Below are 26,970 nucleotides of genomic sequence, written 5' to 3'. Positions count from 1 at the left end.
AACCAATTGTTAAATTTTACAGTTTGAGGCCAGGGTCAAAGTCCCTCTTTCAGGAGGGCCCAACCCTTAGCACTTGGCACTTCAGGCTAAGCTGAAGCCCCTCGCCCTGGCCCCTCGCCCCTCTTCAACATTTATCGGCATCTGTTATGTGCAGGATACTGAGTGAGATACAAATATTATCTACAACCCTTCACGGTAAGTAGTACTATCATCATTTCCAGATACGAAAAAAGGCACAGAGAGGCTACTTAGCTTGTCCAGTTTCACACAGCAATTTGCCTCAATTCATTTTTGGAAGTCAATATAACCGTAAAATCAAAATGTGGTAGAAGATAGGTCAAAAATTCTAGCTCCATCTCAGATCTGAGTATAGATCCAAAACACAAGATTGGAAAACAGAATGCAGCAGTTTATGAAGTGGATAATGTACTTTCACCCAACAGGGAGCATTCTAGGAATATAGGAATGGCCCAAGAAGAAGAAACATTAGGAAATCAACATAATTCACCATACCAACAAACTGAAGGAGAGTCATACACTAGTAGATACTGAAAGGCTGATCAGATTTTCCTGTAATAAAACTCAACACAGGGATAAGAGGAAATACTTAAATTTGGTAAAGAATAATAATTAGCCACACGTATCGTTCTAAATTGTGAAGCACTAAATCCAACTTCATTGACAGTGGGGGTGGTCTGGTCTTCAGCCATTTAGCTGGGCTTCTGCTTCTGAGGTACTGGGCAGCCAACCAATGGAACTGCCCCTTTCTTCTTCTGTGCTCCAACAAAGACGTATTTATGCGGCCGGGTGTCCTTGTCTCATACTGTCCACGCGAGAGGTCGTGTTTGTGAGGACACATTCCTAGATTTTTGGGTACCAGAGGCTTCCTGGGGCACCAAGGGCACAAGTTTTTGGTTGCCACATCTACCAGTGATGGCTTGGCTTCATGGTTTTCATGGCAGAAGAGAGATGTGTTTTTCTAGCACGGATCACCATGTGATACATCAAAAATATTATCTGTATCAACTTTTGTACTTTATACAGAGTTAACCACCATGTGCTGGGGAAGGAGCACTGCATGGGGATCCGGGAGACCTGAGTTCTCGTGACTCTGCCTCAATTAGCTGTGTGTTCCCAGGCAAATCACTTAGGCTTGCTGGGCCTCACTTGGCTCACCTCTGCCATGGGATGTTGGACTGGATGGACTGCCAGTGCTCTTTGCCCTCAAAGTTGTAATCATCATCACCCTTACCATGTGCCACACACTGTTACAAGTGTTCTGCACAGAGATGAACTCAACCCAGCAACACTATGAGTTAAATACTATCATTATTCCCATTTTCTCTCTGCAGAAACTGAGGCCCAGAGAGGGTAAGTGACTTGCCCAGGGACAGGAAAGGAGCTCTTACAGAGTTCAACTTCCATCCTTTACTTTTCTGGTTTTTCTAATCCAGGGCCCGTGCTGGGGTGTTGGCTCTGTCCAAGAGTGGGAGACACTTCCCCGCAAGGGAAATGCAGCTCTGGGGCAGACGGATGGGAGTCACTTCCTGGGAGAATGCGGGCAGTGACTGCAGAGGTTGCTCATCTTTGCTTTTTCCCTCTTCTCTTTCCCTGTCTAGTCTGTGGCAAGCGCTACAAGAACCGGCCAGGACTTAGCTACCACTACGCTCACACTCACCTGGCCAGCGAGGAGGGGGATGAAGCTCAGGACCAGGAGACCCGGTCCCCGCCTAACCACAGAAATGAGAACCACAGACGTGAGTTTCCAGTCGTTGGGTTGGGGCAGTGATGAAGTGGGTGGGCAGGGCGAGAGAGTGTTCTTTTCACCTCTGGCATCTTTGGTGGCCCCCGTGGGTTGGTTTCAATGTCCTGTGGTGACTTGGCTCTTTTAATGTAACCCCAGCTTCCCCGTGGGTCCTCTGAGCCCCAGGCTTAGAGTGAGCTGGGCCAGGTGACGACCCCAGTTCTGTTCCCAGAGGAAGGGAGGTGAGTGTTAAGCAGAGGGGAAGCCAGTTATCTGGCTGTTGTCCAATGCCAGACCTGTTTCTCTCCTTCCCTCAGCTCTAGAAGTTCCATTCACAGGGGCTGACCTGACTTGGGCATAGCCTTTTGGCATGTCAATTCAGATGGACATTTCAAATGTTGCCTTGGCCACCAAGAGCTGTAGAATATTCTGGATCTGTTGCCTTGGCTGTTATAGGGGGTCACAGTTTTGGTTCAGGGCTCTCCTGCCTTAGAAATACTGCCCTTGAGCCTCCATGCTTTTCACTCAAACATTCCCTCAGCAAGCGTGATGAGTGCACTTGTCAAAAACTCAAAATGGGGTGGCATGATGGAGTCTAAGGAGCTTGTTTCGAGGTGTGGGTCATTTTAAGATCATTAGGTGAAGAATAACTGTGGACATGCCCTCTATTTTTTTATTTTGTTCACAAGATTTTGTGGTAGGTATTCTTCAGGCGAACGATGCGGTGTAATGAAAGCGATCAGACTCTAGGGTCTGGGGGTGGCTTCTGCGCATTTTAGTCCATCAGCTGAGTCAACGGATGTCCATCGGCTACTCATCGGATATTTGAAATAATTACCATACTCTGGCCAAGACCTTTCTTGGGATTAGTGTCAGTGTTGCCTAACCTCACCCTCCTTTCTCCTTGTGACGTCGCCTTCTGAATTATGGTGCTCAGGCTGCCATAACAAAATACCACAGACTGGGTGGCTTAAAGACCAGAGATTTCTTTTCTTGTTCTTCTGGAGGCTGCAAGACCCAGACCAGTGTGTCATGGGGGGCGGTCCCCTCAGAGGCCTCTGTCGTGGAGTTGTAGGCGTCCGCGCTCTCTCTGCCTCTTCGCACGGTGGTCCGTCTGTGATCATGCACCTCTGCTGTCTCTCTGTGTGCCCCAGTCTCCTCTTGGAAGGATACCAGTGACTTAGAAGGATACCCACCATAACCCAATCACCTCTTTAAAGGCCCTATCCCAGAAGAGCCACGTCCTGAGGCCTGGGTTGGGGCTTCAACATACACATTTTTGGGGGGACCCAGTTCAGCCCACATACCTTCTTTAATACCTACTCACTCACGGGGTTCAAGCCTTTCATGTGACAGACCCTTATTTCCTTGCCTGCTCTTATCATCTGGACAGAACCTGGGAAACAGGACAGGGGCATCTGGCCCACCTCCCCGTGCCAGCTTCTGAGTCGTGCTGAGTGCTCTCTCTCTCTCTCTCTCTCTCGCTCTCGCTCTCGCTCTCTCTCTCTCCTCCCTGGGGAGAGGTTCCTGTGGTTGAGCCTTTCAGAAAGGAAAATGTACAGTGCAGCTGGCATTTGCGTCCCTCTGTTTCTCCTCTTATCCCTTCTCTGATCTAAGTGGCCTAGGCATACCTATTGTCTCTTCTGGCAAAGGAGGCCGAGAATGATCTCTTTTGATTGGGGTTGCTATCTGGAAAGTATTTATTAGCCACGGTTGCTCTCTCTGAAGTATTTGTTAACTCGGTATTATTTCCCAGTCCTCCCAGTGCTGGCTTATCTTCTTTACATCTCTTCTCAAATGTCAAGCCATTTGGTCCCTGTGTTGTGCTTTACTCATGCAGTAGGGTCTGGAATGCTTCTCTTTTGTCTGTGTCTCTTTTGTGTGTGTGCACCGCGATGGCCACAGCAGAGGAAGGTTCCTCGTGGTCCCCCAGGTACGCTGCGAGCCTGAAGCGGATCAAGGAAATCTCTTCCTCAGACATCCCCGCTGGCTCCCCCACACCTGCACCCACCCCCGCTGGCTCTTGACTTCTGGGGTGTGTGCTGGCCCATTTCCCTCCGTCTACCGGGATCTCCTTGAGTACGCTCGTGACGCAGCGTCTTCTGTCTCCTCATGTCTTCACCGTGAGGCCAGATGGCCTCGCTTAGTCAGGAAATGGTGTCTGTCTTCCTCCTGGATGGAGATGCGTCCTGAGTCTGACTGCGAGTCCTCTCCCCTTCCCTCTCACCTGCTGGTGACAAACTGAATTCTTCAAAAAGCCTCATCGGACTACCCCAGGGTTTTGAGCTGCATAAAAAGCAATAGCCGTCCCTGGATTCATCTGGGGCCTCCTGACATGAGGAAAGTTCCAGAACCTTCACAAACATCTTTTTAACAACATCTGCTCACAATGCCTCTGAGAACTCTGTGATTAACTCCAATTTTGCTAGCAAGGAGGGTGTGGCAGGAAGGCCCCCGGGTCCACAGAAGCCATTCCTTTCCTCTTGCCCAATTTCTCTGAAGAAATCTAAGAGACAGAAGCTCTTCCCAGGTTCTCTGCACCGTGCACGCCACCCATCTGTCTGCTGCTCTGAATGTCTGCTCCGTTCCCTCCCACATTCCCCTGGTGAGCGGCCCCCCAACCATTTTCTCGTGAGCGCTAATTGCCGGCATCATTAATACCCAGTCATTAGCTGCTCCCACTGTTTGGGGTGGGGGTGGGCTCCCATCCATCCTGCCCCTAAATGCCACTGGGGCCGTGTGGTGAATTGAACGTGACAGCTCTGCAGCCTCGAAGGTCCCAGCTTTGTGATCCTTCCTTGGCAAGGCTTCTGGGCTGGGGGAGGGAGGCAGGAGAGCTTCATCCAAGAGGCTGATCTGCAGTTTCCCCCAGGAAAAGTTCTGGACGCCGACAAAGTGGGAATGCGGACTTCTCCCTCTTTAGCAGAGCCGCAGGGCGACCCAGCTGCTGGTGAGCCCACGCAGGCCCGGGAGAAGCAGCGCGGCTTGGGCATCTGTGCTCGCACCACCTGCAGCAGGAGAGACCTTCTGACTTTGGTCTGCCTGCCGTCCCTTGCCGCACCCCCCGACTGTGCCTCCAGCCAAGACGAGGCTCACGCCTGTGCCTGCTGCTGCTTTCGGGCAGAGCGGACTGCAGGAGCCAGCTCTGACCTCCCTCCCCGCCCAGCCCCAGGCCGCCCCAGGCCGCCCCAGGCCACGGGCTCAGCAATCCATGGCCCCTCCTGCCCATGTTCTCTTGCCTTTGTTCCTGTCCTCGCTGCTCATTTTCTCCTGAGGACACCCTTCTTGTCCCTTCTGTAGGTTTGTCCCCTTACCTTCATGCCCTTGACTCTCTGCCTCCACTCTAGGCAGTGCTGGGATGCTTGGAGCTCCGACCTTCACCTTGGGGGAATAGTACTTTTCTGATGGGATCTTCCCTACCTAAGCCGTCACCCTTCCCCTCTCTCTCTCCCTGTGTGAGGTCAGATTCTTCTTCCTTCTTGCATTTCTCTGAGCACCTTTGTTTGCGTTGTACAAATGAAATCACTGTGTGTGTGTGTGTGTGTGTGTGTGTGTGTGTACCGGTACACACACGTAGACTACATGTGTGTGGGGGGGACTGGGGCAGGTTAGGACTCCGTGTGGTGCCACTCAGAAGCATTCTCTCTCTCTCTCGCTAACAATTTATTTATTTGTAAAAGATTTTATTTATTTGAGAGAGAGAGCAAGCAAGCATGAATGGGTGGGGGGCAAAGGGAAGGAGAAGCAGACTCCCGGCTGATCAGGGAGCCCATGGGGCTTGATCCCGGGACCCTGAGATCATGACTTGAGCCTAAGGCAGACGCTTAGCCAACTGAGCCATGCAGATGCCCCTATTTATTTTAGAGAGAGAGAGAAAGAGAGAGAGAGAAAGAGAGAGTCCGTGAGTGAGCAGGGGGAGGGACAGAAGGTGAGGGACAAGAAGAGGGAGAGAATCTCCAGCAGACTTCCCACTGAGCACAGAGCCCAGTGTGGGGCTCAATTGCTTGATCTTGAGATTAGGACCTGAGCCGAAATCAAGAGTCAGATGCTTATTAACTGACTGAGCTACCCGGGCGGCCCACTCAGAACCATCCTCTTGTGACTTCTGAAATGCCACTTGGTATACAGTCCTGGGGGACCAGCGTAGCAGAGAGAACTGGATCAGAATTCCGAGCTCTTTGACCCATGCTCACCATGCCGCAACTCTTCTTGAACTTCCTTTTATCTTCCACGCACAATGAGAATCTACTAAAGTGATGATTTCAAGGTAGTTTTCTGGGAGGTGGGGTGGGTGTGAGCACTGATGAGGTCCTGTACCAATGGAAAAGCTGTGTAAATAAATTCAATCTAATACGTGCATCCGTCTGTCCATCCATCTATCCATCCATCCACTGGCTTCATATCCCTGTACTAGATACTGTCTTAATCTCTGTCCTGAGAAGGAGTGTGTAATGGAGTGTGTCTAGAATAGTGAAGGGCCAAGGGCTCAAGGGCATGGTACACTTTGTACCCCTTAGGGCAGCCATGCTCCCAGTGTGACATCAGAATCCCCTGGGAACTTGTTGGAAATGCAGATTCTTGATTCCACCAGACCTGAAACAGAGACTCTGCGGGTGGGGGTGGCAGTCTGTATTTTACTGGGCACTCTGGGGCACGCAGAAGCTTGAGAACCACTGCACTGGGGATTTGCGAAGACTTCACTCAGGAGGGGACATTCAGGTTAGCTCTGGAAGATTCAAGAGGAACTTCCCAGGAGGGAGAGGGCTTCCCAGGTAGGGGCAAAGGCAGGGAGGTATGAAATAGCACAATGCCCCAGACAAGGGATTGTAGTTGGGTCTGATGGTAGCATTGGAAGAATGGTGGGAAAGTGAGCAGGAGCTGCCATTGGAAGCATCTTCTATGCCAGGCTGTGTAGCTGGCATCCTGTGTGCAAAGGAGAGCCACAGTAGCAATTACTAGAAGGCAAGGACAAATGATTTATAAAGAAAGTTGTTTGATATAGTATTAATTGTCCCATGGTATATCTCTTTTACCTGATAGTGTAAACGAGTAGAAATGTCCTGTATAACATACTTGGAGCTCCTAAGAGGGAAGTGATTTTAAAAACATGGATCTATAAAATTTATGTCAAGCCTGTGTCTCAGGTCCCTGGAATGGAAGTTGGGTTGTCCTGGGTCCTGATAGGCGTCTTTTCTTCTGCCCAGTGATGGTGTGCCTGGCACATAGGTAGGCTTTCGGTATCTGCCAAGAGAAGAGAAGGCCCCACACTAGCACGCCTTTGGAGGGCATATTGTACTCCGCAGGACTGGAATAGGAGAGCTGAGTTGATTAGGGGTAATGTCGGCTGATTAGATAATCTGAAAATTAGTCTGATAATGTGCAAATTACCTAAAAGAAGCATATGATGTCATTGCTACACTGATGGGAAAGATCTAACAGACGTTAGTCTCCTGACATCTCTGTCCTCTAGCATATGGCCCGGGGCAACGAAGAGAGCTTTAGGAGAGAGAGTGAAAATTGCCTTTGACACAAGCTTAAGGATTTTGGATCACTCTGAAGGTGCCTGAGAAACCATAAAGCACACACAATCCACCACTTACCAACCTTGACTCGGGAAATTCAGGCTTTGTTCCAGGGGAGAGAGAAGAAAATTCAGACACAGGGCTCTGTCTGGAGAAGCGAGCTGCTTCTCACTTCCTGAAGAATGAATTTGGAATCTAACCACAGGTGTTCTTCATGTGAATTATTATTTAACTAAAGAGTTATAGATTATGAAGCAAGCAAAGAGCAACCTGAAGGCTCCCTCTGGCCTTGAGGATAGAGTTGGAGTTAATTTTTCAGGGCTTTTGGCTGGGAGAATGGCCATGGAATTGGCCAGGCCAGAGTCTGAATTCCGTCCCTGCCACGCTGCCATCTTGTGCCTGTGTGATGGTGGGTCGGTCCGTCACTCACACTTCTTTGCTCCTTTGTTGCGTCATCTGTAAGATGGAGAGAGTAACCATACTGACCTCCTGAGTTTGTGCTGGTCTTCAGCGAGATGATGTGGGTGTTTGGCACCTTGCCTGCCCACTGCGAATGCTGATATCCCATCTCTGTGCCGTTCGGACCAACAGAGCATGTCTATGACCACAGATGGCTAATCTGAATCAGGGCTTGTCTGTGGCTGTGTGATACCGGGAAGCTAACTGCCTATGAGGGGACTCGCTGGCATCAGGCGTACCTACCAGAGCGCGGCCCGGCTGTGGTGCATCTTTTGCGAAACCATAGATAGTCCCACACAGGCGAAACATGGGTATTTACTGAGCACTTACTGTACATGTGGCCATGTGTGGGAGGGACTAGGTATAATTGGGCCTTTAAAAAAACATAGCACATTCCCCTTACCTTCCCGGGATCCTCTTTGATTTCTCTCACATTTTGGCCCAATTACCTAGAAGATTCTGGACTGAAGAGTTTCACGTTCTGAGTAATGACCATGACAGTAATACTTCCTGACAGTCCTTGAATGTGTCAGACAGACACTGCGCTGGGCAGGCCACATTTCTCTCATTCCCTCTTCGCAGCAGCCCCATAAGGAAGGTGGGTGCTGTGTCCCCTAGAGGACACCAAGGCACATGGGCTCCAGCCGATGTGCTTATAGACGTGAAGCATGAATGTGAATTCTCCCATCATGTGTCACTTCTTGGGAAGTGTCTTTAGGCCTTTGATTCCCCCCACCCCCTGCCTTTATCAGAAATAAAATTTCACATAAGAGAAGAAAGAGGAGAAGAAAGGACAGAAGGCTTACTAGGTGCCGGGCACTCTGCACATATTGTCTCGTATAAAGTTCACAGCCCATGAAGCACGTGCTGGGACTGAGGCTTGGAAAGGTGGCATTGCTTGCCCCAAGTTACATGGTTAGCAGGATGGGAAGCTGAGATGTGAATGTACTTGAGTTGGACACCATTCAATTAAGTCAGGACATTGGAGCCTTAAGTGATGGCTCCTAATCTTAAAGATGGGATCTTTGTCCTAGTGGTATCTCTTAATTTTCACCTGTAGGCCAATTGTGGAGTGCATCATAGGGTACAGCGGCTTTTCAAAAGAAACAAATGTATTAATGGACACTTCTCTTGGATTGCCTAGTAGAATACCAGAGACTAAATGCCTTAAACAATAGGAATTTATTTCTTACAATCTTGAAGACTGGAAGTCCAATATGAAAGTGCTGCTGTGTCTGTGTTCAGTGAGGGCTCTCCTCTTGGGTTGAAGATGGCCACCTTCTTGCCGTGTCTTCGCATGGCTTTTCCTTGATACAGGATGGTAGAGAGAAGTGAGCTCTCTGGTGTCTTTTCATATAAGGGCACTATTCCTGCCGTCCTCATGACCTCAACTAAACCTAATCACCTCCTAATACCATCACCCGGAGGGGTAGGGTTTCAACATATGCATTTTGGGGGAGATGCAATCTAGTCCATGGTAAGCATGTTTAATCTTCAAAACTAACTTTAGCTGTTTGTGGTTTATGTGAAACGCTCCCCATTACAAATTCTGCCCAAGATTTTAATTTGTAAATGAATCTCACTCTAGAAAAAAAAAAAACGTACATCGCGTAGTTCAGTAACTTTTCTGCATCTTCCATTTGTGCCTCTCACAGTCTTTCCTGTCTTAGCTCTCGTATATTTCTCTTTCTGACCTCGTTCTTTAAAAACAATAATGCTGTGCCCAAAGTGAAACCTAGGATTCATCCTTGGCTTTATTTTCCTTCACTACCTGCATCAGCTTCCCCTCCAAAATAGACTCCAAGGCCGTCTTCCTATCTTCATCTCCTGGCCTCCACCAGATCCTGCTTGGAATCCCTGCAACTTCTTTATTGGTCTTTTAGCCTGTTTTTACTCCATGGATTGGCCAAAGCGGTCTTTTTATTTATTTTCATTTAAAGGTATGTTTTTTTTAAGTAGGCTCCACACCCAGCCCAGAGCCCAATGCAGGGCTTGAACTCACAACCGTTAGATTGAGACCTGAGCCGAGAGCAAGAGTCAGAAGCTCAACTGACCAAGCCCCCGCGCCTCAGGTGCCACAGGTCTTTTTTAAAACATAAAATAGATTATGCTATATTCCACTTTCAGAACTTATAATGCATTTAAATACGATCCAAACTTTTCACCTTGTGGGTCTGTGTTATTTCTTCTCAAAGTGAGATCAGTAGCTTCAACATGCGCTGGGACCCAGGTGGCCAACTCCTCCAGGTTTGCCCAGGACATTCCCAGTTACAGACTGAAAGTCCTGTGCCCTGGGAACCCCCCAGTGCCAGGCAAACCTCCACGGTTGGCTACCCAGTGGGGGAGCTTATAAGAAATGTGGAGTCTTAGGCTCTAAGCCAGACCAATGAATCCTAATCTGAATTTTAGTGAGAAGCCTACCTGGTTTGTTTGCACAGCACTCACATTTGAGAAGCCCTGAGGCCTGCCATCCACCCTGACTTGACTTCCCTCAGGTGTGTGGCTTCTGTGGCCAGGGCACGGTAGTAGCTGGTGGGCCTGGGAGCCAGTGTAGCCACTTGCTGACACGTGACCCAAGACTGCCTTGCTTCTTTGTGCCATGAGAGTCATCTATGTAAAACCAGAACATTGATGCGTCTATCTCACGGGGCTACGTGAAGATTCAATAAGTCAATTCATATAAAGCACAGCATGAACAGAACACATATGGGACATGCGTGTGGTCATAGAGCAGTGATTCTTAAGCTTGAGCCCATCAGAATCACCTGTTCCTTAGCATAGAGACTGCTCGGTCCTCCTACAGGAGTTTGGACTTGGTAGGTCTGCGGAGGGACCTAGTATTTGCATTTTTAACAAGTTCCCAGGTGAACCATTGCCTTAGAGAAATCCAGTTTTTGGAGGCTGATGTTTAGTTTTTTTTTTTCTTTTTTCTTGTGGATTCACCGAATTAAGATGACTGACCAGGAACAAGGTTGCACTGTGAAAACCAGGGGATAGACTTAGTTTTCACTCTTTTCCTAAAGCTCTGTCCTAGGATGGCAAACGACGTGTCTGTGGCTCTCAGCAGCGGCTTCCTGGCTTGCTTTCTGGGTGTGTCCCCCATCTGGGCCCTCATTCCTGGGCTGGGCTGCCCTTCTGCTCTGTGGTCTCTTGACTCTGTCCTAATCCTCAGACATGACAGTAGTCATATCCTTTTCATTTTCTCGAGGACTGCTTTTCAGTCCGAAGGACCTAGAAAATGCTCACCATTGTGGGCTGCTGGGGTTGACATGGCCGAGTCCCCTGGAGGTGGTGGTGAGGAGGGGTGGAGACAGGCAAGGCTGAACAAGAGACCGAGGGGCTTGCTGAATTCTAATATCACAGTCATAATATCCTGACAACTTATACGGATGAGGCTTACCGTGCTCTAAAACACAGAGATGTCCTGCAATTCTCTAAGGGGAATGACTCCACTTCATTCAGAGCCCTGTTGACATAGTTACTCTCAGATTAAATGTTGCTCCTTTCCTCTAACTCATTTGGTGGCAATAACAAGTTGCTACGCCAGGGCATGAACTGACCCACATGACCTTCCACTGGAAAATTGAAATATCTTCTCGTGCTTTCCCTAATCAGCCCTGCAAAAAGTCATCAGCTCTGCTTGGTTTTTTTCCCCTCACTTCTCTGAAGCCTTGGTGACAATCCCAAAGTTGCCAGCCAGGGGCTGGAGCACAAAGGACATGGCCGATGGGTCACGTGACCACCTCGGCCTAGAATCGGGGATGTCCTGTCCAAACTCCCGGCCACTCACAGCTCTAACCGAGTAATGTCTGTCAGGACGGAGACATCGATGTGAGCGGATGTGTCTTCTGTTGTCACGGCACAGCGTTTAGGAGTCAGTGTTCTCAAGGTGTGTGTCTAATGGTGTGAGTTTTGGACTCCACAAAAATGGAAGAAAAGAAGTAGATGCAAGGGTGAGTGGGGTGACTGGCACCACCTTTAAACTTGTCTGGAGATTCTGCAGCCCCTCAGACACGTAGTAAGACAAGCTGTTCTCTCTCCAGCTCTGTGGGGTTCCTGGTGAGAGGCCCTCGAGCATGGGGTTCAAGGGGCTCCGAAGCCAACCCAGTCTGGGAATTCTTAACTCCCTCCATCTTGGTTTTCCAAGAAATGTCTCAGGGAGAGGATTCCTGAGGGAGGGAAGGCGCCCTGGCTTTCTCCACCACAGCGTTCTTCTCTCCGATGGCGACTTCTGCTGCTCCCTCTTTCTGTCCCTGTGATGAACAGGACTGATGCCGTCAGTGCCTTAGAATGGTCACTTGGTCCTCGGGGGACACTGGACACCCACTCGACTCCTAGTCTTTGACTTCCCTTTGCCTCAATGTTTGCTTTGTCCAAAGCGCCTCTGTGAAGATTGTCCAGCCTTTCCTGAAGTGTTTGCTGGCCAGCACGGCGTCGGCCACGGTGCCGGGTGCTGGGGATTCCGCCATTAAGGACACTGCTCCTGCCCTCAGGGAGCTGGTGGCAGACAGGGAGAGAGACACGGCCACGCACGTGACACAGTGACGAGAGGCTGAGGTCCCTCTGTGTTTGGAAGACGTCCCTTTTCTGATTCTTCCTTCGCGCCATTAGAATCATCGAATCATAGGCTAGAAAGGGACCTTACAGTGTCCCCTAGCATATTCTTCTGCCTCTAGCCAGGCAGGCATGCCACCCTGGGGCCCAAGGCCTCTTCAGAGAAGCCCGCTCCTCCTCCCGTGTCTTTGTCCGACTGGCTCGGCTCCCAGCTTTTCTGCAAGAATCTCTGCCACTTCAGCCCATTCTTTCTCATGTCGTCCTGAACACCACGGACTGTGGCGAATTTAGGCCCATCCATAAACTTGAAGACACTGAATCAGCCCTCGGCCTTCGCTTCCGCCGGGGCGACTGACCTCAGGGCCTGGCATCACTCTGCCTTGGCAGCCCCTCTCAACCCCACCTACGTTCACTTTGTCCCCAGCGCTAGGGGGCACAACGGCCGGTGAGGGAGAGCGAGTTCTCTGCCGGGGAGGACTCTGGCGGCCCAACCGGCGGGTGGGGAATGGCCTCTGGTGTCCGTTTCCCTGCCGGGCTCCGCGGTCCCCTTGCCTTCCCGCATGGGGGGAGGTCGGCCTCGTTTGTCTTCCTTCTGGGGCCCTGGGGTGGGGCCTGAATTAGTGGCCGGGAGGAATGGGCCTGAACGGAATCCCAACGTTTTTATTCCTTGGATCTGTAGGATTTATTTTTTCATCAGTTCTGGGGAAGCAGGGAAGAAAGGTGTCAGGCCTTGGGGATAATTTATATGAGTAAACACGTAAGGAGTAGGGTGAGCAAGAGCATGAGAATTAAGGCCATTTATCCAGGCTTTGAGGCTCTGTTTGCCCTCTGGTCCAGCCTTCCCCACAGTCTTTATCTTGCTCCTTTAACCCTCTCCTTGCCCTGCTCGGCGTGGGCCCACGCAGAGCTGTGTGCAGCTGCCCCGGCGCCCGCCCGCCGCCCGCCCCTCCCACAGCCCTCATTAAAGGCTGGGTACAAGGTAGCGGGATGTGGTGGTGGCCTCCAGCTGAGGCCTGCTCGCTGATTCTGCAGGGAAGGCACGTTGGCGTCCACCCTCCCTCCTCGCCTTCCCTTCCTCTTCTTGCCGGGCCTGGCCCGTGTGCGTGTCCTGGGTGGCCAGCCTGGGGCTGCCTCTCTGCGTTCCCTCTTTCCTCGGCCCTTTTCTTTCCTCCGTCCTCTGAAGACGCGCTCTGCACAGCCAAGTGGCCCTGGCTAGGATGCTTTACACTTGAGAGATGAAGTAATAACAGGTGGCAAGACCAGAGGCTGCCGGAGCCCAGGATTCCGGTTGCCATGGAAACAGGTCAGCCCCGTGGAGGGATGGGAACTGTCAGCCAGGGAGGGTGGTGGGGGAGCCAGTAAGAAGGGCGCGGAGAAGCAAGGCTCCTCCTGGAGGGCTCTTCTCACTGCCCCCCTGGTCCCGCAAGGGCTACACATCCCAACTCGCAGGCCCGGAAGGGAGAGCTGGTGGGTGGCGGGGCTGGGCGGCAGGGCTGGGCGGTAGGCATGGAGCACGGCCGCGTGCTTGTGCGCACCAGGCCCTGGCAGGCGGTCTGAGCGTCTGCTCAGAATGTGAAGTCATGCTTTTGTGGATGGGCTGTGGGGTTGGGAGGGCGGCGCGAAACTTCTGGCTTGCTTCCGGTTTCCCTAGGACACTTGGGATGCAGCTTCTGTCTTGGCAGGACCGGATGGGGGGCTGTTGCTGGTAGCCAGGCTGTCCTGGCCACGCCTCCCATTTCTGGAGTGGCAGGCAGGTCGCTGCAGGGATGGGACCCACGGGGGGAAAGACAACCTTGTCTGGGTGGTAGTTTTAGGGAAGATTTGGGGCCTCGTTAGCCAGAGACATGTGGCCCTATCAAAGTGGACTATAAATACCTTTCCAGAAGGACTGATCACCCTTAACTGAGTGTGGTGGTGGGACTCTTTGGGGCTTGGCTTTTCCTTTCTCTTGGTTTGATTGGAAGGCTCCCTCCCACCTCCTACTGATTTATATATGTGTGCATGCATGTGAGTGTTTCTTCATGAACTTTGTTCTTGATTTCCATCCCTCCCCTCTTGAGCTTTGTAGAGTTAGTTCCCCCAGGTAAATTCCTAAAGCCTCAAGGCTCACTTTATTTTCTTGGCAGCTTCCTTGTATCTCTTACATGATCTCAGCCCATGAACATTCATCAACAGAACGCCAAATCCATCATTATGGACGCTGCCATCGAGAAACCATTCGGGTCTTTGCCCTCCCGTTGTCTTATTCCATGAAGTGGGACTCAATTTCCCATAAGCAGAAGCAGAATCTCTATTTAAATCCCTCTTGCAAGGTCTGTGTGAGCTTCCTATTTATAGTAAAATCCTTTTTATAATGATCTCATACACAGTACCAGGAAATTGCTCATGGCTGGGTCAGGCCATAGGCCAGTAGAGCTGTGGTGTAAGCCTTACTTAAAAAAAATTCCTTCTAGAGCCTCTGAAATTCTCTGGAGAAGTGTTTTCACAGAGAATGGGACAATAAACAGGATTGCCCCGTATGGATTACTGTGGTAGGGACATGGAATTTAAGTTCAAAGGGAATTTCTGCTTTTATGAGGCCAATCGCAATCATTTTTATCCCTTTGGGCTTCCAAAATGACGTATTGGGTGAATCAAGTTGAGTCTAAAGAGATTTATGAAATGTTTTATATGCAAGGTGTGGCCAGGGAGTGTTTGCCTCTGGACTTTCCAGGAGACAGAGTCTCTGGGGACATAGACGACCCACGGGTGAAGCCAAGACCATAATCTCTTTGGTTTTTGGTTACGTCATCTTCAAATAATCCCCGCTTTACCATGTTTTTGTGAGAATCAGTGAAACAATGTACGTAAAACCTCCAGTGGAAGATCCGTCATGGTTTTATAGTGTAATAAATGTCTGCTTCTTTTTCTTTTCAAGAAACTGTTTAACAGGAGGGAGGCTACATGGGTAGGAGCAAGCTGGTGTCCCCTTGTCAAGGACAGTGAATTGTGGTCTTATGCTTTCTTACGTGTTTGCGTACGAGATGGTGTTTCCCCTCCCATAGTAGGGGTGTGTGGGGTTATTATTCCAGCAACCCAGGGCCCTCAGCCACCCTCTCTTGTTTGCCGTGGGAGCTAGACCTGACACTAGGCCAGAGGACTGACCAATCCATCCGGACGTGGACCAGCACTTCTCTCTGAGGACTTGGGAAATAAGCTGTGTCGTGAATGATATTCAGAGTGACAGATAACTCTACCACAGGGAAAACAAACACAGTGCTCTGTCCCCACTAGGAGGATGTCCCAGGGGTGTCACTGGGCTGTCTGCTCACATCTCTGCCGTCCTTTTCTAAGCCATTTGTCCTCTGCATTGTGGTTAACCATTTCCTGGGTGCAGGGCCAGGTGTTTCAGTGATGAGTTAGATATGGTATCTGACCTGAAAGAGGAGATCATTCAGTACAGGGAGTAGAGGCAGGTGTACCCATGTAGAAAGAAGAGAAGGGTCAGAAAGTGATGTCAAGAGAATGGCCTCCCCAAGGCCTGACCGGTCCTTCTGGCTGGGGACCTGGGAGAGCTCTATAGGAAAACCCTCACCCTGAAACCAATCCTAAATACCCAAAAGTATGAGAACCAGAACCAGAAGCTTTTGCTTTGTCAATCCTACGCCATTTGACCAAGATGAAACGAGGCTCTGAGCTCAGTGTTACAAGAAGAGTGTAGGATTTTGCCAAAAATGAAGCATAGGTATTCACTGTCACTTTCTTTCCTGGGTCACTGCTAGACTAAAATGGTACCCCTGATATGTCACAGCTCCACACAGCAGAGCCTTCAACTGGGGTCTTAGCACCTTCTTTTCACCCTTGGCCAGGGACTTTGTATGGCCAGCAACCAACACAGATATATGTGGGCATCCTGCTCTGATTCAGCCCTCTTAGAAATTTCTCTTCATTAGATGAATTAAATTCTGTTTCTTTGTTCTTTTTTACACAGGACCAATTTCTCTATCACCATCTGCTTTGCCCAATTAGATCATTTCTGAATTTTTAATTTCTTGCAGTATTGGAGCCCCTGATTCAATGAGGGTATTCTTCCCATGGTCTGTTGGTGGGAAAGACTGTGAAGAATCACCCAGGTGTTCCTATACTCTATTCTACTTCATCCTCATAAGTCACAAGGCATACACCGTGTTGGAGAAAACCAGATTCTTTGGTTGTTTAAAGATTTTGTGAAAGGAGAGAAAATCTGACAGGAGAGGTAGATGGTGAGGCTTCGGCTCCTGAGATTTTTAGTGGGATGATACACGTGGATGTCTTTGTATATGTGCTGCCGAAGTGAGCACACACGTGGATGTCTTTGATCTTTGATTGCTTTTCATATGGGAAGCTACCTGAGTTGTGACTGGCATCTCCATATTTTCTTTCTAGATCCTATCACTCATGAAAGTTAGCTCTGGCTTACACTCAGCCCTGGAATTTCATACACCCCACTTCTTCCTGTTCCCCTTTTGATTGATTGCTAGGATAGACTCCTAATGAGAAAATCCCGAGTTTATTTGCTTCGTAGACATGCTTGGATTTTCTTGAGAGTTCTAGAAACGTTGAAGAAGGCAAATGAGAGAGAGGGATGAAAGGAGCTTTCTTCTGGATTTGGGCAATGAAAATTTTAGAGGACAATTTTTGCAGGGGTACTGATTTGGGAGATTATTTGCAAAACCGCTTTTTAATGACCTGTAGTGTCTTTGAGATGCAGTGAATGATAAAGAAAAAATCCACACCCAAGAGGCCGTAGGGTGTGGCCAGCTCCTCTGTCTGCCCCCAACAACCAACACCTTTTTTTTGCAGAGAATTGTCTGCCTCCCTGAAGATGAAAATCAATGACTTAGAAACTGATTAAACAATCCAAATAGCAACTGATAAATGGATTAACTCTCTATAATGTAATTCTGTGAGCTTTTGTCTTCTGCCTTCCCCAGGTAAGTTTTTCTATTCCTGGAGGCAAAGCAGAGGCATGGAAGAAGCGAAGGCCAGAGGGAATCATATTAAAGTGGGTGAATCCGTTTATCACTTACTGTCTGGATGGTATTTCTGCTCACATATCTGCTTCCTTTTACAGATTCGTACCCTACGGGACCCTGATTAATGTTAGCCAGTAAATAATGAAAGATAGCAGCAGACATTGGGTATAGCGAGGAGGAAGGTACCCCCGTGGTTTAGGCTGATCCCATAAACAGGCAGACTTTTCTTCTTAGTTGCAAACAGGGAGTGTTCATGTGACAAATGAATCTCCACAATAGGGATCAAAAAACAGGAGAATGGAGGCATTTCTCCCCATGCAAAGAAACCTGTCCAAGCTATTTCAGCCATCCCCTAGAACTGAGAATGATCTCAGTGCTTGAGAATGTGCCGTTCTCACAAGCTTTGTTTTTTAAGATCAAGTCCCAACATTCAACTTTGCCTTTGGATAAGGACCTTGGGCAGGGTGGCTTAGGAAGGTCTTGAGCCTCAAGGCGCGCTCACCAACTCACCATTCAACTTATCTTTGGCAAGAGGCTGAGCTGAGTGCCCCGGTCTGGTTCTAGGCTCTTGAGGTTTGTAGGTTAACTAGTTCTGGGTTCTCTCCACACACGTGAGTCTGGACTTCAGGGAGATGAGGCTGAACAAGAGTGGACCTTTGTGTACCTGGCAAGATGTTCATCAGAGTCCCCAGAAGCATCTTCAGTGTCCTTCCTGGAAATGACTACCATCAGTGCTTCTTTGTTTTCATTTTCAGGGACAGAAGGAATACCTCCCAAACAAGAGCATCTTTCCCAAGGACAAAACCTAGACATTGCCCATTCTCTCTCCCACTCATCCCACCACTGTTTATGGTTGCTACCTGCTGTTTGAGGCCTGAGCCCTGAGAGCTGGTTGTTCAGAGATGAGAGAAGTTGACTTGACTAGTAGGCCTTCTGGATGCTTTGTTCATCCAGGAAACGCGATCAGAGGAGCAAGGTAGTTTCTATAAAAAAATATTGCAAATATTGCAGAAGTTAAACTAAACTCTGGGTAGCTTGCAAGGGATTAAAACTATTGAGTTGAATGTGTGCCTGGGTGGCTCAGTTGGTTGAGCGACTGCCTTCAACGCAAGTCATGATCCTGGAGTCCCAGGATCAAGTCCCACATCAGGAATCCCTGCTCAGTGGGGGTTCTGCTTCTCCTTCTGACCTTACCCCTCTCATTCTCGCTCTCTCTCTCGCAAATAAATAAATAAAATCTTTAAAGAAAAGGAACTATCGAGCTGAAGAGGATCAAAAAGAAAACATAGCGCAAGGGCCAGTAGAAACGCATGTCAGCCTAAAATCAGATTTTTTTTCCTTTTAATGTTTCTATAGCCCAGAAAGGACCGGATGGGACAGTCATTCCCAACAACTACTGTGACTTCTGCTTGGGGGGCTCTAACATGAACAAGAAGAGCGGACGGCCTGAAGAGCTGGTGTCCTGTGCAGACTGTGGACGCTCTGGTGAGTGTGGCCCCTTCTTGCATCTGTGCCTGTAGAGCGGGAGCTGTTTCTCTTGTATCCCTCCGCCATCTTGTGTTGGGGCTGGAGGGTGGAGTGGAGAAGACGTGGAGGTGATTCTGAGTGCAGAGGAGTTTTCAGGTCATTTTGATATTTTTCCTCTTTGAGTCTTAAGAACCAAGAGTTGTGCCCTGGGATGTAGGAAGAGGGAAAGGAGATTTTGACTGGTCTGGCCTCTCCATGAGGTGGATATTTCTTTGTGTGTATTGTCGTGGACGACAGTGAGGGAATGTCTGAGAAACACCTAGAGACACAGGCAATATGCTTCCTTGAATCAGATGGTGTGTACCTAACACAGAGATGTGTGTGTCCTATGGACGTGCCTGGGGCAGACTGGAAGAGTGTGGAAACAGGAATGTAGGGAAAGCAGCTATGTCTTGAACTGTGGGAGTCTGAAACACTGGGGTTCATGGGCAGCTGGGTAAAGACCATCTCCATTGGCCGTGCATCCCATTTTCTCATATAAAACAGACAAAAGAGACCCTGATAGATCAAGGGGGCCAAAGGTCAGGTGTTCTCAGGGCTGATTTGGAGTTAACTTGTTATGTTTTGAAATTTTCATCTTTGAGTTCTCCAAAGACCAAATCTGACAAAAACAGATTTGGGTCTTATTCTCTCATTCTTAAACTGAGTTCAGGCCTTCAAGTTTTGTTTAAGATGTTTCATTTTGCAATTCTAACCAAACCATTATCTTTGGCTGGTTGTGGTTGGTTGGTGTGACCTACTTTTCATATTGTTTGATGTACTAGTGAAGCCAAAAGCACAAGGTAGGGAGGAGAAATGATCTCAGGTTCATCTTTAGTCTGACCCAGCGCTGACCAGTGGGTGAGATGCTGTTCGGCTGGGTGGCTGGTATAAGCAGTGAGAAGCCACTTCTCCTTCCCTTATTTCTCCCTAAGGTCTTTTCTGCTCCAAGGCCCGGGAGACGGACCGAGGTGACCACACCTGGGTTTACTGTAACAACTCGGTTCTTCCCTTGCAAACCTGAACTTCCGTCCTTTTATATTTGATGTTGAAGTTGTTTAGGGTTCCAGACTGACTTGAGTAGCAAATCTGTAATTGGAAAAGGACTGTGATCTCTATTGCACATACCCTCAACACTGGGACCTGACTGGGTGCCCATCCATGTTCATTTGTTTTCTAAACATGATACCTCACGTTGAACTCTTTACTCTGCCGGGGCTAGCTTAGAGGAGAGGGCTCACGTGACAGTGCACTCTGGGTTTTAAATACTTAAAGTGAATAGTTTTAGAAATAATTAAAGAAAACGAAACAAGTGAAATTCAATTCAGTGTTTTTTAAAAGCAAACGATCAGACAAAGTCTCTATCGCCCGAAGCAAAGTCACCTGGCAGAGCGATATTCTAGGCAGAAGGTGATGGACTGTTCTGGTTTGGGGTGCATTAGAAAGGGCAGCTTCAGAATGCTCACTGCAAGCTGCTTGCATCTTCCCTTTTTCTTCCCTACGAACAATGGGGTACTTGGATCTGATCCACGGGGGACCAGAAGTGGGCAGTTGGTATTGTCTATCCAAAGCCCCTCTCCTCGCAGCCTTTATTCAGCGTTCCTCCACCCAACCCTCCACCCCCCGCCACCCCTCTCAACCCAAGATCTGTCTGCTATGTGACTCAGGGACTATTTGATACCAGCCTAGGTATTGTCATTGCATTTGCCGATTTTGGTGGATGATTTAGTCAAGGTCTAACTCTGATGCTCCTGAAATAGGCAGCACCTTGGGAATAAACAGGTGGCATTAGCCCATGAGACATGCTTGTGAAGGCAGGTGGGCGAATACTTCTCTAGGGCCTCCTTGGAGTCCTTCCAAGGAAGAGTGTGAAGTTCAGAAAAACTGTCTTTCCCTTCCCATCTTCCCCGCTACCGCTGTTTCCTGGGGAGAAAATGAGATTCTTAAAATTGACACCATAAGTGAAACACTGTGACCTCATTCTGGGGCAGTCTTGGGTCTCATTTACAGTGTGAATAAGTTTAAACCTGAGTTCTCTAGATTTCAGGACACTATATTTTATTAGGCTTTTGAAACCCCTAATTCCCGCTTTTTTGGTGCTCTGAGTTAGGGACTGGACAACTCTGGACTTTGTGGAGTCACGAAGACCTGGGTGTGTTTAGTGGCTGGAGGGTGTGCGTGTGTTTGTGTGTGAGTGTGCACGTGTGCACGTGTGTGCACACAGGTGTGTATGTGCGCCCGGGTGCACATACGTGGGTGCACATACGTGGGTGCAGATCCCTGAAGTTTCCTCCAGTCGTTAAAGAAAACGAGAGACTCTTCTATTGCCTACCGCTTGTCAGACTTTGCAACTTCTCGCTTTCAGTGCAAATGAACTACATGCTCTAAGTGCAGAACTGAAAGGGTGCCATAAGAATGGGATTAGAAACGGGTACAAATAAAAATAAAACGGATGGAGGCTTGACCATCTCGAATGGGTTATCCGACAGTAATACCTTTGTAAAGCTACTGTCAAAGCGAAGGACAAACAGTGTTCAAGGAAACACCAGCTGAAAACACCAAAGAAATTACCAACCAGGCTTAAAAACCACTAAGGCAACTCCTTATCTGGGGCGGGGCTGAGCGGGCATGCATGCGTATGTGTGCGGACAGAAGAGGAGAAGGACAGACTGCGGTTGAATCTGTCACCGTCAGAGCTGTGGACACATGCATTATCGTAGAGATGGTGCCTTTCTGGGGCGGGAGGAATCCTTTCCCCCCGAAATGTTGGCTTTGTCCCGTGACCCTTGAATCCCAGTCGCCGGGTGATGCCCCCAGCTAATCCCTTTTGGTGTGAAAGGGCTTTTGGTCTTGCTATTAAGAGTAACGTAAGAATGTAATAAGAATATTAATAATGCTGTCTGTTGCTTAACCCATGTGCTGATATATTCATCATACATGTCAGCTCATTTGGGAGGAGAAGGCAGGAAGGAGGAGGCAACGGCCGCAGCACGCACCACGGAGGACTTATTCGGTTCCACGTCAGAAAGTGACACGTCAACTTTCCACGGCTTTGATGAGGACGATTTGGAAGAGCCTCGCTCCTGCCGAGGACGCCGCAGTGGTCGGGGTTCGCCCACAGCAGATAAAAAGGGCAGTTGCTAAACCCACGGGACAGACTCTCTGGGCAACTAGCCGTCGCCCTCTGACTTTGGTCACTATTTTGGGTCTGATATACATTTTTTTTTTTTAAATGAAAGTCAACTTTAGGTTTTCCCTTCATCCTTGCTTTTTCCCTCTCTCCTTCCACACTCCTTCCCGCCCCCTTGCCCCCGTGTCTTGGGTAGGTACAACAGAAGCACAAACTACTGAAACAAAACAGAACAAAAGAGCAGGATAACAGTCCTTCAGAGAGATGCCATCATGACGTGCTGTTCATTTTCCGTAGAAATGGGAAGTTAGGTGGATTGTCTCTCTTTGGGAGAGGTGGGGGGGGGTGGGGAATCTTTTTGACATGAGCAGAGTCAATTTCCTCACTTTTCCTATTTATTGGCAAAGCGAAGAGAGGAGGAACATTGGGTTTGGAAACAAAAAATGAATAACATTAAAATGATTACTTATGTGTTCTAGCTATTATTAGAAATGGACCTTTTTTTTTTTCTTGAGAGAGAGAGAGAAGGGAAATCAAAGCAATGGAAGCGATATCCTGCTTGGGAGAGAGCCGCTGGGGGAGGGATTGATTCAAGGACACCTAGTCGGGAGGATTTCCTCGCTGGGAGATGATGGCACTTTTGTACCCCACGGAGTGTGTGGCTCCCTACAGCAGACCCCCTCCCCATTTCTGCTCCCTGACCTTTCCATCTTCCTCCCTGCTTGCGAGAAAATGTCAGCAGCTCCTGGGAAGTCTGGGCCTCCGTGTGTGGCCTCCCTCCAGTGCCTGGGCCCCGCCTGCCAGCACCTCCTGGACTCCTCCCGGCACCGGCATAGCCGTGGTGGTGTTGTCCCTGGGGCTTCTCCTCACTTTCCTTCTGGTGAAGAGCAATTTCCAAACGCAAGAACGGAATACAAACAGAAAGTCATGGACTTGGCAGTGACAAAGCAACCCGAGGCCGCGCTCACGGATGGAAGAATGATACCTCACAGTATACGTCCCTCTCCCCTGGCCCCTGTTGACAAACATAAATTCCCGTTGGACGATCAAGTCTCCCGTGTTTCTTCTTCTATTTTTTTTTATAGTGCCCTCCAGGCACTTTGTTTTATGTTTCCAATAGCACCTCCTGAAATAAACCAAAGCAACACTTGTTCAAGGTCCCTGGGGCGATGGAGAAGACCGTTCACCTTGTTGGCAGTCCCAAGAAGGAACAGCTGTGCAGTCCTAGTTCAAAGGTACGTGTCAGCTGGCCTGTCTTACAGGGAGGGCAAAACCATCATAGTTGTTTTCTGTTGTTGTTGTTTTTTGTTAGCTAGTTTGTTTTTTTCTTTCCTTCTTTCCTTTTCCTCCCCTGGCTTGTCTTTTGTTTTCCTGGGCTCACACCCCCAGTATGAGTGTGCCTACGGGTGTAGAGTGTCTTCCCTCCGGCCCTCTGCTTCCTGTGTGTGCATGCTTCCCGATGTGAGCCTGGGCCTAGTGTGGCAACGGAGGCTTGCTTGGACTGTGGGAGGGGCCCCGTACGGAGAGTGGTGGGCTTCTGGCTTCTGGCTTCAACCATAAGAGAAAAGTGGCTGGGGAAGTGCTTGGCTCCCTCTGCCTTCCTTGGCTGCAGCTGGTGGGTAGAGACCAGGGATCTGAGGCTGGGGCTGGCTGTTGTACTTGGGCAGAATGACAGAGGGCGGCCACCAGGGTCTGCATGTCTAGGGCCGTGTTCTTTGCTCCATGGACCGACTTAGCTGCCAAAGGGATGAGTCCACATTAAAGAGGACCTCTGATTAGGAAAACACTCAACTGCGCTGATCTGAAGATCCTAAACTTCCACTAAGTGTGGTCAGGGTCTCCGGCCTCCATGAGAGCACAGGTCCAGAGACACGGGTACTGCCATGGGGCTTGGGTTGGGAGAGCCAAGTAACCGCCCCCCAGACAACAGGCTGCTTCTAAGTGTTTGGGAAGATCCACTTTGACAATCCAGGCTTTGGGAATCTTCATGAATGAGACCTCTCATTAAAATAACAAACGCACCGAACAAAAGCCAAGACTAAGCAAAGAAACCCGCGAATGGACCCTTTGTGCTTCCCTGGTAGCCTGAGACAGAAAGAACTTCTACTTTTCTCCTGCCTGAAGTGTGTAAGTGCTGGCCTGGGCATTTGCTCTCATTTGTGAGAGGATGAAAGGAACAACCTCATCCATTTTGGGGATGTCCTGCCTAGTCTCTGTGTGGCCTTGCTCCTAGAGAATATGGGATAAACCCTCCATGTTGTAATATTCCTGTCCTGCATGCTCACCTGTGTGAAAAAGCCCACATAGTTGGTTCCCGTTGACTTCTGTTAAGGGGGTACAACCCGTTCTTGCTGTCCTTCTCCTCCTTGTCATCTGTTCTGTCGCTTTGACTTAGATGTTGGATTCATAGCGCTGCGACTTGCTCTCATTGGTGAAGTGTGAGCTTCTATGTTAATAAAAATATGTCCAACCAATCTATATGATCATTTAAAATCTGTGTAGTTGTTTGTAGTTGTAACATTTTCAATGACAGCTTGCCTTTGAACTTGAAACTAAACAAAAACTTAATTTAAATTATAAAAAGCCACCTAATTTCAGAGTCTAGCTTGGAGTTCTAAAGGAGAACCAAAAGGAAGACCTGTCTAACAAGGCAACGTCCCATGGAAAGATTTATCTGAGGGTGGCTGTTGCTTCTCTATTTTAATTTTACGAGCAGAGCCTGATCTTCAATTTCTCCTTTTGGGGGTAGTAGACATTCTCATCTTTCTCAGTTGGTGCGACCAACCAAGCATGGTAACCTATCCTAGCATGGCCTGAGCCCCTTGGTCTCACCTTGCTTATGGTATCTTCCAACAGACTCAGAATTTACATCCTTTCAAAAAAAAAAAGAAGAAGAAACCAGAGGGGACTTTGAAGATGATCAAGTTCAAATTTTCCACTTTTCAGCTGAGAAAGATCAATCCAGAGAGGTTGAGTGAGGTTTGAGGGAGTGGAGTGAACGTGGCTTTGAAAACAAATGTCTTAAGGTGAAGGAAGGAAACTCAGAGGAGGCACAGGAGGAGGAAGCTGGCTATCGTGGGTTTCCGAATGCCTGCACGGTTGATGTTACACCTTTGCCCCCCTTTCTCTCTATAACAACCACCGACGTTCATGTACCTACCAGACATTGTTCTGAGTGCTTTCCCTAGGTCAGTTCCTTGAGCCTCATGATTACCCCAGGAGGTAGGTGCTTATATTAGCCCCAGTTTACAGATATGGAATCTGAGGCTTAACGCTAAGGTTCAGCGATGTCCTAAGGCCTCCCAGTTAATAAGGCGCCTGATTTTGATCCCTGGCAGCGTGACTCCAGGACCTGTATTCCTTTATTATTGTTCTGTGGTACCACTTTCATGGTCCTATATATGGAATATAGGAATATATGAAATACACCCATATCTATTTTTTAATTTTTTATTTATAATTTTTAAAAGTTTGGATAGCATTAGTTTATTATAAAAGAGAGACATGGAAATTCTTTACATGGTGAGAGAGTTCAGAATTCAGTGGAATGGCAGCTTCCTGTGATGCCTTTTCAATAGTGATTTTTTTTTTCCAATCTACGCATTTCCCAACAATGTCACGCATCGCCTCTAAATAAAAACTAATCCTTGTCATCTAGAACTACTTTCGTGCCTCTGTATCTTGGGGGAAGAACTTTATTTCCAACTTTCATGCTGACTGGTTGAATCTTTCCACCCCTTCCTTTAGAGCCTGAGTCAACAAGCTAGTACAGTTGTTGACAATACTTTTCCTTGAATTTTTCTGGAATCAGAATGCCTCCTTTGGTTATGGTTTTGGCTGCACTTCTTTCAACTAATGCTCCTTTTCCAACTACTACTTGGTCAAAAAGGGGAAGATATAGAAAGGTAGGTAGGTAGTTAGATAGCCCCTGCTTTTTCTCAGGTCCAATCAAAGAAAGGGGTGTTGTAATGAATATAGCTTTTAAAGATAACCTTATTAAGGCAATTTTAAAATGGAAGAGTAAACAATTAGATCCCCCGAAAGACAATTCCAGTTGAAATTCTGTGCAGAATATTGCAGAGAACTCATCTTCTTTCTAAACTATCAATTCTAGACATTCCCTCCTGACTGACATCTATTAGGAACAAAGCCTTTTTTTTTTTTTTTTTTTGGTGACCTCAGGAGTTGTAAGAGATGTGCCAGCTCTCAACCCATCTATCATTTTGTTGTTGCTCTTGTTAAATAAGTGTCACTACTCAAATTCAATATAAAAGAAATTACGATCATCAAGATGAAAAAGATCTGACTAGCATCCTTTGTCCTCAGCTCAGGAAAACACCACCGAAAGTGCTTCAGACATGTCACCAAAGTTTCCAAGTCTTAGCCCAAAGATAGGAAAACCAAAGATACAGAACTTTCTAAATTTGTTACAACCTTCCAATCCCCTGGGGAGAACTGTTGATGTAAAAGCAATGACTGTTGTTGTCTGTCTGATGTTTTTTTCCCACCTAGAACAATCTACTCCTTTATTTCTGTTACTGAGACTGTGTCGAGATCAGGTCCTGTAACCCTGGGAGTGAGAAATACACTTTTAATTTTTTAAAGGTACTTTAAAGTCAGTAATGCAATTTGCTACTGGTATTTTAGAGAGAAGGATTTAATAAAAATATGATGTTCACATCCATTGTACCCCTTTAAACCTTCCTGCTTACTTTGCATCTCTCTACCCACCTAATGGGCTGCGGCCCGATATTGCCTTTAGATAGCACTTGAGGGAACACAGGATCATTACTCGGGGAGAGAACTAAAAGCTGTTTGGAGGTAGTCACTTCATGGTAAAATAAAACTAATTAATATTATCCCAGTATGCCTCCTGTTACATCTGATGAATATGATCTTAAACTTGTACTTAAAGTTTGAGTAGTTTCATATAGTAGGAATTTTTCTGCAGGAGATTTTGTTTAGTGTTTGGAAGTGAAGTTAATTGTGTTGTAAATTCTTGGAGTGAGGCATTTTTGATTCCAAGGAGTAGAAAACTAGAGTAGAAATAAAAAGTTCTGG

At 48.1% G+C, this 26,970-nt stretch overlaps 1 protein-coding gene across 1 annotated transcript in view; it reads left to right on the top strand.

The window, feature by feature from the left end:
* The window catches only part of DPF3 (double PHD fingers 3), a 258,611-nt gene that overhangs the window by 182,497 nt on the left and 49,144 nt on the right, over positions 1-26,970 (top strand). Inside the window, exons 7-8 of the mRNA XM_044230777.1 lie at positions 1,620-1,757; positions 18,630-18,758. Coding sequence (XP_044086712.1) covers positions 1,620-1,757; positions 18,630-18,758 — 267 coding nt within the window. The remainder of the gene's footprint in view (positions 1-1,619; positions 1,758-18,629; positions 18,759-26,970) is intronic.

The sequence above is a fragment of the Neovison vison genome, chromosome 13 (genome assembly GCF_020171115.1).
Source record: "Neovison vison isolate M4711 chromosome 13, ASM_NN_V1, whole genome shotgun sequence".
NCBI classification, from domain to species: domain Eukaryota; kingdom Metazoa; phylum Chordata; class Mammalia; order Carnivora; family Mustelidae; genus Neogale; species Neogale vison.
This window is presented reverse-complemented; position numbering and strand designations above follow the sequence as displayed.